Source organism: Phoenix dactylifera, chromosome 6, assembly GCF_051530095.1.
Source record: "Phoenix dactylifera cultivar Ajwa chromosome 6, Ajwa_hap1_PhDact_Kaust_v1.1, whole genome shotgun sequence".
NCBI classification, from domain to species: Eukaryota; Viridiplantae; Streptophyta; class Magnoliopsida; order Arecales; family Arecaceae; genus Phoenix; species Phoenix dactylifera.
The window spans coordinates 26,213,664-26,233,533 of record NC_143195.1 but is presented as its reverse complement, the minus strand read 5'-3'; the positions used below and the strand labels follow the sequence as shown (position 1 = coordinate 26,233,533).

General features: G+C 36.2%; 1 protein-coding gene and 2 long non-coding RNA genes across 3 annotated transcripts; all 3 read right to left on the bottom strand.

Annotated features, from left to right (window-relative positions):
• Positions 1–671: 671 nt before the first annotated feature.
• Positions 672–2,167, bottom strand: LOC148703184 (uncharacterized). Its single transcript, XR_016395749.1, has 4 exons — positions 2,153–2,167; positions 1,508–2,051; positions 1,291–1,398; positions 672–1,184 (listed from the first exon to the last, which is right to left on the bottom strand). It is a non-coding gene; the product is annotated as an uncharacterized LOC148703184 (long non-coding RNA).
• Positions 2,168–4,454: 2,287 nt separating this feature from the next.
• LOC120110936 (uncharacterized) lies at positions 4,455–6,212 on the bottom strand. Its single transcript, XM_088723313.2, has one exon. The coding sequence runs from the start codon at positions 6,210–6,212 to the stop codon at positions 4,455–4,457; it is 1,758 nt and encodes a 585-aa protein (XP_088579439.2).
• Positions 6,213–12,757: 6,545 nt separating this feature from the next.
• LOC113461071 (uncharacterized) lies at positions 12,758–17,989 on the bottom strand. Its single transcript, XR_016395748.1, has 2 exons — positions 16,489–17,989; positions 12,758–14,428 (listed from the first exon to the last, which is right to left on the bottom strand). It is a non-coding gene; the product is annotated as an uncharacterized LOC113461071 (long non-coding RNA).
• Between the last annotated feature and the right edge of the window lie 1,881 nt (positions 17,990–19,870).

Sequence of the window (19,870 nt, the reverse complement as noted above, 5' to 3'; positions counted from 1 at the left end):
TTGCATGAATGTGAAATCATAGAACATCTTTTCTTCTCATGAAAAAGAAAAAACAGAAAACACGCGTATAGTGACGGAACCGTGTTTCCGGTTACTAATATGGAATTTGTGACCGGAGCTCCCGTCACTGACTTGGTTACAAAAACACGTGTCACTAAATTATCAGTGACGGCGGCGATTCCCGTCACTAACCCCCGTGACAGAACCGCCGTCACTAAGCCGTTACAAATTCAAGAATTAAATATTTAAGAAATTATGTATTTTCCGTCACTATCTAGTTGCAGAGTTAGTGACGAAGGTAACTTGGTCACTGATTTTGTCACAGAATGCGGTCACAAGTTTGGTCACTGATCTGTCACAACCTTTAGTGACAGATTTAGTCGTCACAGACATGGTCACACATTTTGTCACTACATTTGTCATTAATCCCGTCACTGACCTAGTGATAAGTTTACCGTCACTAATTGGTTACAAACGCGCTGAGCAAAATCAATTTTTATTAACCAAAATCCTGTCACTAAGTTTATGACTGCTCGTCATAATACTTGGTAAACAATTTAGTAACCAAAATTTGGACACCGATCACAATCTAATAACCTGGTACATTTGGTACATTGATTGGCTCATAATAATAATAATAATAATATCATTAATAGCAAAGGCATTCAACATTACGCAAAAGTCATTTTAAATGTCATTCAAAATTGGCATCAACATGTCCTGAATCCATCAAAATCAAAGTCTAAAAATATGTCATAAAGATCAACAGAGATTTCATTCCTCCTAGGAATGCAAGGACCTATCATCTAAGGCAAAAACAATCATAATGAAGCATGATCAGCAGAACCAGAATCACCATTACACCCCCGATCTGCATGCCTTGTTCCAAAGCCAATCTCTTCTCTCATCTTTTGAAGAACCTCCTCTTGCCATTTTTTCTTTTCTTGCTCAAAAATACGTAGAAGGTCTTCATGAGTGTACAGCTCTGGAGCTTGACTTGTAGAGGTGGAAGAGGATGATGATTGCCCAATAATTACAGTGAGATCCTCTAGGGGACTAAAGCCATAGACATGGCCATGAGTTGGGACACCAGTTGCCTCAAACCACAAGTCATAATCACGTGGAGGAGCATCTGAGGTGGAGGCATCACCATATTTTTTGGAGTATTCAGCTGAATACTTTGCCTGCCAGTTGATTTAAAAGAAGAGAAAAACATTATGGTGGATCAAACAAGAGATAAACATGAGCAAGCTCAATAATATTTATGAATCATAAAAAAATTATACTTACCATGACAGCTTCACTTCTCTTATCTACATATCCTCCCATGCCTTGCTTTGTCTTATGCGTCCGATTAAAAGATTCAACTATTGTTGGCTCCCTACCTAACTTTAATTTCTACAAAAGAGAAAAGAAAAAATTTATTAACATATAATGGGCTAATTTAAGATGATTGAACAATCATATAAAAATTATTATAGAAATCTAATTGAATAAAGATATGTACCAGTCGTTCGTCATGATTGACAAATGCGATTGATCATCCACAGTGTTTAGAGATGCTACCATTCTTCATGGTGTTTCTATTATTTTTGTTGGCTTCTGATTTCTTCTTCCATTTTGGGGAGATCCAAATATCAATTAGCTTATTCCAATTTTCTCTAGAGATCCAATTAGGGGGTTTATCACGGGCTTTATTTAAATCTCCTTTTGCTTCCAGAAGCTTTTGGCTTCTGACCCTCCCTAATGAGGTTGTCAACCGTCGCTGACAATGCTTGTCCCAAACTTGATGCACATGATGCAATTGTCCTGGAAGAATTGTGTGTATCTCCTAACAATATATAGGTCGCAAGTAATCAGACTTATTAATTGGCATGTGTAACAAGGGCAAAAGTTAATGATAAGAAATATAAATTAATTACATCACCTCAAATTTGTTCCACATTCCAACTTTAGCGTGTGTAGGGACCTCCCTCCATGACAACCACGGACCATTGAAAATTTGGCGCATGATAGCAACAGCTTTGTGACTGACCTCATAATCAAGAAACCTGCAATTTAAAAAATATTCATTAGAAAATAAATTAAATACTTTGAATGCAACAAACACATAAATTCAAATTAGTGATATAAGAAAGTGATATTTTCATACATTCCTCTTGTGCACCTAACAATCACTTTTCCATTTGCATCAACAGGGGCTTTAAGGGTTGGTTCTCGGCCATTGCTTTGTCGTGGATCAATCCCAAGTTCATCATTCATCTGATCCTCATTCATTGTATCCTCATGATTTTGCACTGCACTATTCATTTCTTCATCGTTTATTTCTTCATTTGTATCCACCTCTTCAATCATGTCCCCATCAGGAATGTAATCATCATCATCATGACAATCCTCGACACGCTCAGGCAACCTAGAAGGTTGAGGAGGAACTTGAGTAGCAGCCAGTATTAAAGCTGCTTTTCCATTACCTCTTGGTTTTCCTTTTTTCTTGGCCATAACTGCACAACAATAAAAAGTTGTAGTTATTTCACAATGTAAATGTCAACAAATCCAATCAAAGTAAAGAACAATCAGTGGACCTGTTGCTTTCCCTTTGCTCTTTTTCATGTCTGCACAATTATAATTTATGAGTCTAAAATTAGTTATATTAGCATTCACAAAGTTGCATGTTGTATTTTAATCTTCCTCAGCCTCATGCTCCTCTTCCTCGGTTTGTTCATCTTCAAAATCTTCTTCTTCATCCTCAAAGTCCTCTTCCATTTGGTTAGTTGTCAACTCAATTTCTGCTGCATCAATATCTTCTGCATCTTTGTTAACACCAACCAAAATGTCTGGATCATCAAGCTCATCTGTCATCGAGATTGGGGTAGGAATCCTGTGGTTTTCTTCTTGATAAAAATCAAGAAAATTTTCTTCTGTCACACTAGGAGTGAACCTACCTCTAGCTTTTGTCTTAATTACTGCCCACCACAATCTTCGACTCTTCTTCTTACCTGGGTAACCAGTATAGAACACCTGATGTGCTTGTTGAGCTAATACAAAAGGATCATTGGTTGGAAGTCTTAGTTTGTAATTGATCTCAACGAGGCCATGTTGAGGGTGCACTTTCATACCCTTGTCTCTATCATACCAGTCACATTTGAATAACACTACTTTATTACCAACCCCAAAATAGTCTAACTCGATAATGTCAACCAACATCCCATAATAGTCGCTCTCAAAGTCATTGTAACTGCTTCCCTTAATGCACACACCACTGTTGAAGGTTCTTTTATCCTTTCCATATTCTTTAGTGTGAAATCTGTACCCATTCACAAAGTAGCCTTTATAATATTTAACTTTATTCCCAGGGCCATATGATAGGTCCTTTAAGCGCCCATCAACATGATTTTTACTGTCATTAACCTAGCATGATAAAAATAATATCATAAGAATAAATCAAGAGAAAGTCTAATTTATTATTATATTTATGAATTATGTACTCACATATGACCTAAACCAAGCCGGAAACTCCATTTCGCGTCGTCTTTCCAAATCTATTTGGCTTATATTTGGACAAGATTGCCGGATATAATCATCAAAATACCTACAACACAAAAGCTATAATCACATATATTGTACTCCATATGCATTTTTAAGGATGATTATAATTAAGTACTTGTGTAACTTACTTTCCAAAAGGTTGAACCTCCTCACAATTCAGAAGAACATATAATTCAGCAGCATTAAACTCCTGAGTAGTCAAATGCCTTCCAAAAGGTTTTCCAAAAGGTCGACCTTGATGAGCAAAAATGGATAGACGATCCACGAGATCAAACTCCCCTTCGTCTTCATTACGGGGAACTTGATTTAACCTCGTTTGTATAGAAGGCTCAAAATAATGCGAACAGAAAGTTGATATTTCTTCTATGATGTAAGCTTCGACAATAGAACCTTCAATCGATGCTCGATTCTTTACCTTCTGCTTTATATCATGCATAAGCCTATAAATAAGATTAATATGTTAATTTCTCAAATTTAATGGATACAAAAAAACTATTTAATGAAATTATAGAAATTGTTACCTTTCAAAGGGGTACATCCATCTGTACTGCACGGGCCCCCCAACCTTAGCTTCATAAGCTAGATGAACAGGTAAGTGCTCCATTGAGTCAAAAAATGCAGGAGGAAATATCTTCTCAAGTTTGCAGAGAGTTACCACAATATTTTTCTCAAGAACCTCCATATCTTGGACACGCAAAGTTGTGTTGCATAAATCTCTAAAGTAACAGCTTAATTCTGTCAATGCATCCCACACTGGTGCTGGCAATACTTCACGAATGCAATTGGAAGCAACTCAGCATGAAAACATGACAATCGTGACTTTTTAACCCGTAAAACTTATAATCATCCAGGTTAACACACTTCGATATGTTTGAAGCATATCCATCAGGGAGTCTTAACCCTTTCACCTACTCGCAGACCTCCATTGCTTGGTCTTTGGACAATACATAGGAAGCTGGAGGCTTAACTAGCTTTTCATTAACAAATTGAATCCTTAACTTAGGACGCTTGCAATACAGCTCTAAATCTTGCCTTGCTTTCACATTATCTTTAGTCTTCTCTTTTACATCCATACAAGTGTAAAATATATTGAGAAACACATTTCGAACAATATGCATGATATCTAAATTGTGTCGAATAAGTAGTGTATGCCAATAGGGCAACTCCCAAAATATGCTCCTTTTCACCCAATTATGATCTTTACCGAATCCAGGAATGGTGTGCTTAGGGGCTTTCAAACCAAAAGTTATATTAGGCAAGGCAGAGACCCTATTTTTCAACTCCTCACCAGACAGTCGAGGAGGTGGGGGGTCTGTCTCTATTCTACCATTGAAGAAACCATCAACTTGGTATCTGTATGCATGGTCCATGGGCAAGAATTGACGATGGCAGTCAAAAAAAGAAGTCTTCCCACCATGTTGTAGTGTAAAAGTTTTTGAGTTCTCCATACAATACGGGCATGCCAACTTTCCATGTGTACTCCATCCTGAAAGCATGCCATATGCAGGAAAATCGTTGATAGTCCACCATAAAGCTGCCTTCATTTGAAAATTCTCTTTTCTAAAAATGTCATAAGTGGTGACCCCTACTTCCCACAATATTTTAAGTTCATCAATCAAAGGCCTAAGCAAGACATCGATACTTTTGCCGGGGCTCTTAGGTCCAGAAATGACTAAACTTAGAAAAATGTAGGGTCGTTTCATACATATTGATGGTGGAAGATTGTAAACTGTTACGAAAACTGGCCAACAAGAATAAGGACGAGCTGATTGGCTAAAAGGGTTAAAACCATCCGTACATAACCCAAGTCTCACATTACGAGGCTCGGTAGAAAAGGATGGATGAATGCGGTCAAAGTGCTTCCAAGCCTCCCTACAAGCAGGATGCACCATCTCATCTGAATCACCTCCCTTTACATGCCATGACATGTTTTCAGCCGTTCTGCTTGACATAAAAAGCCTCTGAAGTCTTGGTGTTATTGGAAGATATCGCAACCTTCTATAAGGAACATCTTTTCTCCTACCACCACCATCATTTCTTCTGAGTTTATATCGAGGATGACCACAAATAGTACACTCAATCAAATTTTCTGTTTCCTTATAGAATAGCATACAATTATTCTCACAAACATCAATACTTTTATACTCCAACCCCAACTTCCGAAGCATCTTCTTTGATTGATAGAAATCAAGGGGCAGCTTCTCACTTTCCGGCAACATATTCTTCACTATTTTCATGATTCGATCATAGCAAGATATACTCATATTAAATTCAGACTTGCAATTTAATAATTGAGTAATAGCAGATAACTTAGAGTGTTTTTTACACCCTTCCCATAAAGGTACTTCTGCATCTTTCAACAAAGAATAAAAATCTGCAGCATCCTTATTTGGCTCTTCCTTATGATTAACTTCAAGTGCACTACTCAAATGAAGTTCCTCTTCTGGACCCATAGCTTCCATCACCATGGTTCTATATTGCTGACCATGTTCACAACCAATATCCATTGATGTGGATGCTTCTACTGCACTTGTACTTACAGGAGCAACTGCACCAAGTAACTCCCCATGTGCAAACCATGTTGAATACCCCGGTGTAAACCCCTTTCTCAACAGATGAACATTGACCGTATCACGGTTAAGAAATTTCTGGTTGTCGCATCTCATACAAGGGCATCTAATCTTATCACCACTACAATACTCTAACTAAGTAAATGCAAACTCAAGGAACCCTTTAACTCCATCATAGAACTCAGCTCTTATATAACCATTTTTACTAAGTCGGTGGTACATCCAATTACGATCAACTGACATAGTTCCTCTAGAAATCAAAAAAATAAAACAACATTAGAAAGCCTAGAAAATATTAAAAATCGGGCCATTAAAAAACACGAAAGGCAAGATCATAAAAAATGTAAAAGAAACAAAAACTGGTATGATATTTATGAAGATGAGAAGTTATCATAAGAATGACAAAAATAAGTCATTCAATCTTGTCCTAGCATCATTGACATTAAAAAAGCATTCAATCTTTATAAAAAGCTGAACATAAGGAATTAGTCTTTACAAGTTATCTCTTCATTCATCTAATACCAGCAATATTCAAAAAGCATTTAATCTTTACAAAGACAAAGGAATACAAGTCAAATCATCCAAATTTACATATGGAATACTATCTGCTTCACATAGAACAAATGTCAATATACATGATCGCCTCTGATGCTAGGAAAGCATGGTACTTCTTAGCAAGCTTTTTGACCACCTTCTTGATTGCACACTGGAAATAAGTCACAACCATGAAGCAACACCATTTTCCACCACTTTCCATTTTTCCTTGCAGATGAACAATGATTGTAGAAATGAATAACATGATGAAGAAATTAAAATCCATGAACTTTACAGAGTCAAGTTAAAGTTTTGAAAAAATTTTCAAAAATGTAAACCAATGTCATAAGAAGCATGACTGGCATGCTTTGAAGTACTATTCAACAATTATGAAAATAAGTTTTGCAAGTTGATGAAGAATCAATAATTGATACTCTTTTTTAAGTATTAGATCTCTAATGGGCCCAAGTTTGGTGCTTGACGAATGATATTCATAGGAAAGCTCAAATATATCACAATACACAAAGATTAGATTTCCTACAAAGGTCCAAGTAAATAAAATATATTCAATTATATTACATTAAATTAGAGGTTATTGTAGATTCAGATTTAGGAGCAAAAAAAATTGCACCAATGATACACAACTCTTCCCTTAATATTTTCACATGAACAATAAAAAAATGGAGATTAATCATTGAGAGCTAATAGTATCGGACCATTGGAACCACAATATCTGATGTTGAAACTCTTGAAACAAAGTACTACTATAATCCTTGGCAGCTGGAAACACAAGCCTTTAGTCAATGATTTCATCAATTTTTCAGTTGAAGTTAAAACATGCGCCAAAGAGTGAGATCTGTTTATTTAGAAGAACCCCCGAGAACATATATTCTCTAAATCCTGGCTGCTTCATATTTCTCAAAAAGAAAAAAGGGAAGAAAAAAAAAGAAATAGTTGCTGCTCCATGTCACAACATGAGATTTTGCGGTTCCAAACTTAACAGACACTATTAATCAAAAACTTCGTCTGCTAAAACGAAACATCAACGGGGAATTAAGGGAAACAAACCCTGCTTCACCACAGCATCTCAAAAACCCTGCTTCACCACAGCATCTCAGAAAGGAGATTAAAATGTATACATTTACATCCACATCTGGAATCTTGGATCATGTATATAATGACTAGATGAAGATGAACACAAAGAGATGTAAACACAGGATCATGTATATAATCGAAAGGTACGGCGATCAAGCGCGGCACCGGATCCACAGGGAGAGACCCTCGGTAGGTTCCTTCCCCCTTCCTCTTTCTCTTCTTCGTTTCTTTTATTTTGTTATCATGGGGTAAAAGGAAATGGGGTTAGGGTTTACCTCCGGGAAGAACCGGTTCTGAAAACCCTAGCCGACGAGCAAGAAACAGGGGAGCGTCGACGGGGTGACGTAGCCGCGATGATCTCGTCCCGGGCGAGAAGGAGATGAACACAGGCGCCGAGCAAAGAGACAATGAAACCCTCGGTAGGTTAGGGTTTACCTCCGGGAAGACCAGTTGTGGGTTCTAAAAATCTTAGCCGACGAGCAAGAAGGAGGGGGGCGTCGACGAGGTGATGTAGCCGCGATCGGGAGGCGTGATGTAGCCGTGGTCGCCGTCGGCAAGGGGGAGCCGGAGAGGAGAGGCCGGAGGTGGAGGAGAGGAGAGAAGATGGGAAGCCGCGATGCCAAATCCCTAACCACGCCAATCTTTTAATCGAGACCAAATGCTTCGAGTCACAGGCTCACCCTGTCACCCAGCTCCAAATCGGGACGGGACTGCAAGCCAAATTTCATATTAAATTATTTTTGGACTAAGTCGGTGTGCAAACCAAATTTCATATTAAACTATTTTTTATCTATAAGGCTGATTGGAAGAAGGCTGATTGGACGGAACTTGCTAGAAAAAATATTTTTGAACTATAAAGCATGGTAAAAAAAAATTCGAGACCTTCTTCCAAAATCCAATCCCATTGCAGGAAAGTTGCAATAGGGGTACAAATGGGTCATGGCCAATACCATAAGATTTGAAAATGAGAAGGAATTTGAGTTTTCTGGAGAGCGTTTGGAATTTGAGTTATCGAAAAAATTTGGGCAAAACGGCGGGCATACTTAGTTTCATTTTGGATTTTCCTCCTTTTATCTTTTTTTAATTTAGATTTACTCAAAAATAATATTTTTAATATTTATGGAATTAAAAATTAAATTTGGTGACGGAAATTTTTGTCAATAACCTGTCACCGCCAAAAATAATCTTTTAAAAATTTATAAATACTTAGGTTACGATATTTGTGACGGCTGAATTTGTCACTGCGGGGTTGCAATTTCGGTTATCATTTTGCTGACAGATATCCCGTCACTATGATGGTTACTAAGTTTTGGCGCCCATCCTACCCGCGCATTCTGTGACCGGTCTGTCACTAATCGGTCACTAAGTTTACACCACGGTGACCAAATTTCTGGCGGTCACTAATCAGTCACAAATAGTGATTGATAACGGTCCGTCACTAATTTTCCGTCACTATACGCGTGTTTTCTGGTAGTGAAAAAGGAATTATACGAGCACTTCGTCAAACCAAAATAAAGGCAAACCATTTAGGCCTCATTTGGGTGAGCTTTTGGAGGGCCAAAAAAACACTTTCTGGAGAGCCAAATTTTTTTTTTCAGAAAGCTGTTTTAGTTTTTTCAGAAAACTAAAAACAGCTTTTTGGGAGAAGTTACATTTTGGAATTTTCGAAAAAAGCTGTTTTGAGCTTTGTCGGAAACCTGTTTTTTAACCAAAATATCCATAATAAAATATAACAATTCCATACTTTATCCCTTTATAAATCTAAAAATCTGCTGGAGCTCTAACAAAGAATCCTAGCCGTGGATCAGACTCTCTTTCATGCAAGAAAAGGTATTCTTGTTTTATGTTATTATTTTATATTTTTATTATTGTATTATACTATAAATATAATATTATATTTCATTATATCATAATAAATTAATATGTTATGTTAAATAATTTAATATTATGTTATATTATGAGAAATTAATGTACGCTAATAATTATAATATTTTATACCTTTATTATTGTATTATACTATAAATATAATATTTTAATACATTATATCATAATCATTGATATGTTATGTTAAATAATTTAATATTATATTAAATTATTATGCTATAGTATACAATGTTATATTACTATATTATAATAATATTATATTACATTAGAGTAATATTATACTATATCATATATCTATAAATTAATATATGTTATATTTTATTATACTTTATTGTATAATACTATGCAATGTCCTTTATGGTAATTTTGTCATACAAAAGTACTTTCTCAGTTTGTTTACCAAATACATGCTAAAGTGCCACAGCACTTTAGAAATGTAGTTACCAAATAGCAAACAGGTTTTTATAAAAGCCTACTTCAGAAAGCTCTACTTCCAACGGCTCTGCTCCCAAATAGCAAATAGGATCTTAGTTACCAAATAGCAAACATGGCCTTAGGCCCAATTTAGGAGAGCTTTTGGAGGGCCAAGAAGTACTTTATGGACCTCCAAAAGCACTTTTAGATGAAATAGGGATGTTTGGTAAAAATTTTGAGAAGTTATTTTAGCTTTTTTAAAAAGCTAAAAACAGCTTTTTGGGAGAAGCTCTATTTTGGAACTTTCCAAAAAAGTACTTTTAGGCCTAATTGGAAAGCTATTTTTTTTACCAAAATACCCGTGATAAAATATAATAATTATACAAAATATTCCTTGAATAATTATTTAACCAATTTTATCACCTAGTTAGAAAATTTGTTATATTATAAAAAATTAATTTACATTAATAATTATAATATTTTATATATTTATTATTGTATTATACTATAAATTTAATATTATATTACATTATATCATAATACATTGATATGTTATGTTAAATAATTTAATATTACATTAAATTATTATGCTATAGTATATAATATTATATTATTATGATATAATAATATTATATTACATTACAGTAATATTACACTATATCATATATTTATATATTAATATATATTGTATTTTATTATGCTCTGTTGCATAATATTATGCAATATACTTTATGGTCATTTTGTCATACCAAAAGTACTTTCACAGTTTATTTTTCAAATACATATTAAAGTGGCACAGCACTTTGGAAATGTAATTATCAAACAGCAAACAACTTTTTATACAAACTCTACTTCCAAAATCTCTACTTTCAAAAAGTTCTACTACCAACAGCTCCTCCAAATGGAGCCTCCAAAAGCATAATATGTTTACCAAACACATATTAAAGTTTCACAATACTTTAGAAAAATGGTTACCAAACAGCAAACAACTTTTTATAAAAGTTCTACTCCCAAAGCTCTACTTTTAAAAACTCTACTGCCAACAGCTCCTCAAAATTGGGCCTTTGAGTGCTTGCATTTTGCTGGTAGCATTTATATATAAGTTCCTTGTGCCAGTTGTGACTGGGCTGCGGTGTAATTTATGGACTTGGGAGTCAAATTTATGTAGCAACTCCACAAATCATAGTTGGTCTTATGGTACACTTCTTACTTCTCTAATATATGCACTTATATCAAATCGCAATTAGGCTTATCATACACAATTTCTTAAAATATACCCTCTTAAACTTTTACATGCAGTCACTCATTTTCAAATGCATGTTAAATGTTGGTCTGGTTAGAAATGGTTTTGAAGGAAGGTTCAGCTTGAAAGATAGAAATCTATATGATGTTTTAGAATAATAATTTGAACATCTGCCGAGCATGCTTTCAATATTGCATAGGGGATAAGCTTTTCAAGGCCGGCATTTTTCAAAAGGTTATATGCCTGAAACCACTAAAGCTTACTCTTGCACATGCATGATCGTGCCAGGTCTGGCCAGAGGCCTATTTGGTGCTTTGTAGGACGTCCTTTCAGCATTGCATTACCACTTTACCGTGCAGATAATGAGATATGTGCGATATTAGCTTTGGCTGTGCATCGGAAATCGTATAAATAAAAGTTATTATTTTTGGTTAACAAACTAATTTCTTAGTGTATGGAAATAAGATGTTAGCTCTAACGAACTTACCTACATCCACGTAGTCCTACGTATTAAAAGCTGAGGCTGGCAAATTATGTTATTAGGATGCTTTCCCAAGTAGTCCAAAAGCAAAAGCCACTCCCAAAGGCCTACGTACCCCATGCACATGCAAGGAAGGAGAGATGCCCCACCACTATGCACCACTTCTAAGAAATGATATAAGACAAGGAAGAAAATGTAATAAAGAAGTGTTTCTAAGGAAACTTAATTAAGAGTATGCATGCGATAGTAGTAGAGACTTGAAGTTGATTTGATGCAAGACAATCGATAGATATATTCTTAAAGTATTGCAATGGTTAATCTCTCAAGCTCAAGATACAGTTCCACAGCTGAAAAGATTTAATACAGTTATAATGAATAAGATAGGTCCCCAGCTGAAAAGATTTACTACAGCTATAATGAACAAGAAGACCAACAGAACTTAAATAAAGGTCGGTGGCACAGGTTTTCTGCTAATGAGAAAAAGCAGACGCACAGAGGCTCTCAAAGCTCCTTGGGAAGAAGTGATCCTTGAGGGAGCTTTACAGAACCTTGCAGGTGTTTTAGGTATGGAGAGCATCGCGGACTTGAGTGGAACCATGAGTGGAACGCCGCGCGGATAAGAAAAGGACTCATCTTCACGTGAAATCTAATTCATTTATTATTTCACTGGACCAGACACTGCTGCTGTGCACATTAATAAAGGGCATAGATGGGTGCGTTTTTCTAGAAGTTTTATGGCATGGCTTCAGATACCTTAAAATTCAAACTCTTAAATAAAGTTGGGAACCATCATATGATATGAATTTGTGGAATTCGTTACAGAAAAATACAACAGTCTTCAAATCATTTATGCCTTGAGAGTAGAGTTGATGGCGGCCAGCATAAAAGATAAAGGCACTCCCCAATTACTTTGTCATCCCTCAAAGGCACCCTCTCCATAGTTGCTCATTTAAGCAAATGTTTAACAGCATGAACCATGCTACGTTGATGACGCACGACCATAAGAAATTAATACATAATAATAGTACCAGTACAACAGTGGTTTACATCGATAAATCTGAAGAAAATTTAGTAGAATCCTTTAGGCACCCTCAAATGCATGAGATGTTAGGCTTGAATTGCTAATCAGGAGCGGGAAGATCACCCTTATGGCAGGAACATCAGGGATCCGTTCATTTTGCTACCTGCTTTTAAGTGCATCCACCTCGTTGATGATGATTCCTTATTAACTTGGTTGTCCGATAGAACACTGGTTCTTGCATGGCGTCCTTGTATCAAGATCTTCTTGACATGCCAATTCTAGGACACTTGACAAATATGGATGCCATAATGTGGACATGATTACCAACAATATATAGAAAGGTGGAACTTAAATATATACCAGACATAAGAGAAATGATTCTTTTATGGTGCTCCGAAGGGTAAAATTATCTATTACTGAAGTCAAACTATGGCCATCCGATTCAACGTAGATGGTCAAGATTAGTCCACCAGCAACCTCCTGTAGCCAGTAATGTTCCTAGCTGGGGTGGTAATTTTCTCGAAATCCAGGTTCGTCTTTATAGTGACACCAATGGTGGAGAGCGTAGTTGAGAGCTCTTTCCAAATAGCTGGCCTTCTCCCCCTTCAGTCCAATCCCTAGGCCCTTATCGTGGAACTTAGAGAGGAGGAAAGGAGGGGCAAGGTGCAAACGGAGGACGAGGAGGGGTGGGGTATAGACGAAGGAGGAGGAGGAGGAGGCGGAGGAGAGGACGAGGAGGAGGGGCGGTGTGCAGACAGAGAAGGAGGAAGGATGGGGAAGAGGTCGACAACGTATATAGAAGGAGGCGGGGGATGCTGAGGTCATCCCCACCACCCCCTTACGGCACCCCACCCACCTCCACCCATCGCCAAGCACCGCCGCCTCCGTCCACCCCTCCCCTCCTTCGCCACCACCGCCGACTGCTAGGAAAAATATTAAAATATTATTTTCTTTTGAAAAAAATAAAAAAGAGGCCAGTAATAAAAACTATTTTCTCATAAAAAGAATTAAAAAAGTAAGAAAGCTGGTAAAATATGTAGCTAAGTTGTTGCGAATGAAATCCCCTAAATAACCTAATCTATTCGACGGTTGAGATACCTTATAACTTCTTATAAAATATTATAAAGGAGCACTGTAGCAAATCCCACGAGAAAAATAAGAGATTTTTATCATGAAGATCATTGAGGCAAAATAGAAAATGACATGCTACCATCCAACCTCCACAGGCATTATTCTTAATGATGCTTGTAGTGACATAAATGAAAATATCCAATTGAACTGTTAAATAGCGAATATATTGTGAAGAGGCATAGACATGTTTTATTCATGCGCTAGTTACAGGAAAAAAATACATGAATGTGCACATATAATTTTTTGTTTTGAATATGCATGCAGGTGTACACATGAGAGAGAGAGAGAGAGTATGTACCTTCATATGAGTGCTAATCTAAGTGCATGTTGTACACATTATAGGAAGGGAGCAACGAGAGAAATTTTATACCCAAATACATATATACTTTGGATCAATGTGTATATAAATGTACTGATGAGTAGTACATTGTAGAGGTGAGTAGGACACTTCCCTGAGGATGGTCCACTTTGAAGTAATGCTTGCAAATTGCACCGCAAGGAAGGTCCACCTGCATGAGTGATAGGTGGTAAATCTCGGTGCAAAGGCTTTTGACATGCCCCTTTGGCAACTTTTCCATGTCTTAATCTCTATTCAAAAGGCATTCTCATTGTACAACTTTTCCATTATAGAATGTACCATTCTCACCTAATTTGAGTACAGTTATATTAAAGAGTCCTCAGAACATACTACACAAGGGTCTGAAATACTCTTTTTTATTTAAGCATTGGTTTAATGCATTGGCTCCATCCAATTCTTGCCATATGAATTCCACTACGTCAGGTTCAAATTACGTTGCGATCAAGTATTTTTAATTCTTATACAGAGACTGAATATCTTTCACGGCAAAAAATCACTAGTATAATGTACAAGAAGAATTCTTACAAACTAATGTTCAATAACATGCAAATTGGATCTTAAGACAGTCTAATAGAATTGTAACTAAAAGACATAACACACATAAATGCTGAAAACTCGTAGATTCAAAAAAGATGTGTGTTATTGGTTAGCATGCAATCTAGCAACAGATAGTCAAAAACAGAATACAAAGAGGTAGAAAGAGAAAAAAAGGTTTGCTCAACATGATTGTGGAATCATCCTCACAGTGATGTATCTCTAATCCAGATAGAAAGTGAGCAACTTATCTTAACAAAAATAATAAAATAATGAAAGATCAATAGGATTCCATTTTCAGTTTAACAGTTTATTTGATAGGCTATGATAAAACAGTATAAATTGTTGCTCACCAGTTTTAAGTCTAAAAGAATAACTTTTTTTATGAAAGGAAAAACAAGATAAAAGAAGAGAAAGGAAGAAAAGGAAAATGGAATCTCACTTCCTTTCTTCGGATGTAAAGGGTGAGAATGGAGAGGAAACTTGACTTTTTCTACAAAAGGAAATTAAAAAAGAACACATGCAAGGTTTTCATGGAAAAGAATTATGTGTAAGGATTTCATGCCATCCCGTTCTCTTTTGATTTATTTTCTCGTCTTCCAATCTCTCCAAATTTTGTTAACCAAACAAACAATAGATTTTGACTCTCTTTCTTTGCTGATCTCTTACCTCCAGATCTGTCAACTCAAAGGCAGTGTAAACAAGTTTAATAACCTTAATGAAATAAATCTGATGGGCTTTGGTTCCCATCTCTCTTAAAGAGAAGAGTAAACGCATGGACTGATATTCAATTAATAACAAATAATTCAAATGCCATATAGTCTAACCATCCCGTTCTCTTTTTTCCAGATCTTTCCACTTTTGGACAGATTTAAAATAACAAAAGAAAAGGGTAGGATAAAGGAGAAATCGTTTCTTGATTTATTTTCTCGTCTTCCAATCTCTCCAAATTTTGTTAACCAAACAAGAGATTTTGACTCTCTTTCTTTGCTGATCTCTTACCTCCAGATCTGTCAACTCAAAGGCAGTGTAAATAAGTTTAATAACTTTAATGAAATAAATCTGATGGGCTTGGGTTCCCATCTTTCTCTTAAAGAGGAGAGTAAACACATGGACTGATATTCAATTAATAACAATTAAAGAATTCAATGCCGTGTAGTCTAACCCTTAGTAACCGAATATTTGAAATGTATGATGATTATTCACTGTGAATATTCATCAAGCTGGTGACTGCATGTTCAGACATGCTACGTTTTTTTTACAATTCTTAGATAACATAATTCAAACTCATATTGATCAATTAAGTGCAGCTATGTTAATAGATGCTTATAAAGAAGTTGGTTGATTCACAGAAGCTATTAGAGAGAACAATTAGGTCAACTCCTAAAAGAAGATTCCAATGATGATAACTAATGTTCTGATTCTAAGATCATATCGCAATGGAATCTCTCATCAAACTTAAATAGTTTGCTTCTCTTGTTATCCACCTTTTGTTACCACAAGAATCAGATTTACACCATACAATCATTTAACTAAGTACAATAATCAAAGGCTATACAATTTACTTTCAGTAATTTTATTCATGCTCCCTTCAAGAGACTTATTCTACTCCTCTTAGATAGTATAAAAAAATTAAGTAAATAAGAGAAATTATGAACTAGAAAATTTATGACTTACATGTAATAATGTGGGAAAGAAAGAATGATATAGTGCATGGCATAAGTATCCTCTGGCAACTTCTCCTTACATTCTGATACATAAACATCTACAAGCAAGCAAAAAACCTTGGAACAGTGGAAATAAACGTAATCTGGGAACATTTTTAAATAAAGTAAAACAGAAATCAAATAACACAAAGGCAACCATACCACACCAGTGCGAGTGAAAAATGTCGACCACAAATCTCAGCGTCTCATATGGTTATAGTCGCTTATTTGCTGATGCAGCATCATCAAGATTCTCATTAAGGATCAGACTGCGGCTGCTCAGACCAATGTGAATCTTGATGATGCCACACCTGCAAACATCGACTGCCTCCAAGCTATCAAATATCACTGAAGAAGCAAAGGAGGAACAAGGAAACAACACGAAACATAAAACCCAAGAAGGGGACCAAATATCCAAGGTGAGTTTTTTTTTTTTTTTTTTGTGGAGCAAGAGAAAGGTCATGAAGATAAACGAGACACAGTACTAAAATAGTGATAGAGAGGAGGATTATATACTGTATCTTTGGATCAAAATATCAGGAAAAAGATTGGAAAAGATAAAAGGAAAAACAGGAGAAAGAGAGAGAGAGAGGAGATAAAAACTCTGAGGTTCATGCACTCCCACACATGGACACGAGCGCAGGCTGACGTGGGGGGATGTGAGTGGCAGGACTGGAAAAGGACGGTGGGCGGGCCCCACAGCCGAGGGAATCTAACAGCCCCCAAGCTCCAACGAAAGGCCGCCCATCTCCGATCCCTGCAACCCCTAAAACGGAAAACCACCATAGATGTGAACGAAGAACTGGGAGAAACGAAGAGAAGGACAAAAACAGCAATCAAATCCAATACACTCATCCATACTTCTTGATCCTCTCTTCTTCTCGAGAGAAGAGAAAAGATCTCTGTTGAGAAGAAAAAAAGGATCTCAGGATGTGGCATAAGAATATTTTGAGGATTTGGATCGCAAAAAAGCTATACATAAAAATCTTTGAATCCAAAGAAAGAAGAGAGAGAGAGAGAGAGAGAGAGCGCCATGGGAGAAGAAGGGAAGAGAAAACATCTCTGTTGAGCAAAAAAAAGGATCTCAGGATGTGGCATAAGAATATTTTCAGGATTTGGATCGCAAAAAAGCTATATACAAAGATCTTTGAATCCTAAGAAAGAAGAAAGAGAGAGAGAGAGAGCGCCATGGGAAACCTGACAAGATCTGATAGACATCCAGCCGAACCGCCATGGCCGAGAAGGGAGGGACAGAGAGGACTCAGAAACGACGGAGGACCCGGGGGGAGAGAGAATAGGGGGCAGAGGGAGAGTGGGTTACAGGGGGTATTTATAAAGGGAGATGGATAGGTGTGTGGGATGATTTTGGTGTGCTTAGCTTTTTAAGTTGGTGGTTTCTTTGGTTATTGGGTAAGAGAGAAAAAAAAAAAAATTATAATAAAAGGGAGATTTAGACTGGCAACTGCTTAGCTGTAGTGAGGTGGTATTGTACTATTTTTTTTTTTTTCATGGTTACCTGTTCCCACCACCTTTCCATAAAAACCCTAATTCCTAATTTGCCCGCTTAGAATTAAATATTCAAACCTAGGAGCTTGCCACTCCGATGTGCTCTCCGCCTTTTACTCCCCTTCCCAGGCTCCCAGCGGCTGCAGCAGAGAAATTTCACGTGTTTACCAATTACCATGCCTTGACATTTGCAACTCCCTAGGGAGAACGTCCATGCTACTTTTTTGGCGGTCCCCTTGACCAAGCAATTTTTTTGCTATATGTGTAGGATGAAACATGATCATCCATGCATTCAAATGATCAAAAATACAGATACATGTCATGTCAACTATGCCTATCCAAATACTATGATTTGATCCAGAGCATAGCTCAATTCACTTGGAGTATCATATTCTGAGCTTTGAGCTAGGATTGAATTTGATCTCTTCTACTTAAAACATGGGCTAGGTCAAGTGAGGTATCTCACCGAAATGTGTGCATCTTACTACGAAGAAATTTAATTGAGATATAGATCCAACAATAATGTCAAGGATGATTAATTATAGTAAGATTTGTTTAATCGATATTTATCTAACCCAACTTAATGAAGACGATTTCAATTTCATCAATTAGCGGGTCATATTCATGTTGATATCTTATATTCGGCTTAATTCGATTTAGGTCTTCCAAGAGCTGGATTCTTGTCTGTCCATCTACCCCTTGGCACACTGTGGGCTACTTTGTGCCTGCCACTCATCAAAAGGTGCTTTGAAACTAAAACCAACATGCTGGCGAGTGAAGAATCTAAAAGTGACACATAGAAAGCTCTATTTAGTACCTACACATATTCTATATGTCCAAACACGATCAATAGGGCTGTCTAGTGAAATTGAAGTAATTCCAAATTAATTAGTCAAGAAAATGGTAGAATCTTACAATGAAGTGCTTGCATAGATTTTTATGATTGACTAATACTAGACATTTTGGCAACGCATATTAGCCAAATGATTTTAATTTATTAATTACCGCTGTAGATGTAATTAATTTTTGTTCCCCTATGCAATATAATTTTACTTAAAATCTGGGGGACTATTCTTTTGCAACACCAAAGCTTACACTATGTGAAACCAAAAGCTTAAGCATGGGCGTGACATTCAAAATGATATGTGATTTTTAGCCCACACTAAACCAAAATCATACGGCTCCCTGAATTGAAAAGGAGAGCAATAAATAAAAAAATTAAGAGAAGAGATAATCAGCATATATAAATATGAGTATAATAAGTTTATGGTAATCTGGTTTGCTGCTGCAATCACTGAAAGGTTGAGCTTGGTGTGTGCTTGTATCAGTTGCAAATCGGTTGATGAGAAAGAGATACAAGAGAAAGCATCAAATATTATAAGAAAAGAACTTTCTTGCAATGTCTTCTGAGTTGGTTCAAATAAAATTCTGCTTTTGGTAATTCTTTGATCACAATCTAATCTACGACTGTCATAGTGAAACATCTAAGGTGGGAATGAGAATAAGAAGAAGAAGATGCATCAATGCACATATCTAGAAGAAGAAGATTATTTAAGAATAAAATAATTTGTGAAAGCAGAAAAGAATATCTAGAGGTAAACATTGAGTTATTGAATTGTTTTCTGCATAATTATATATTTTTTGTGATTCACTAATTGATTAATTGTATTATGGACTATGGACAAGAAACTATACATAACCTAAAGAATTTCAAGCATAAGTTTAAAAGACAAAAAAAATATTTATCTAAGAAATTGTAACAAATTTTAACTTTAAATGCTTGCATGCACCTGAAGTTTGCTACTTAACTTGTAAAGTCACGCCATATACAAATGTGGCTCGAATAA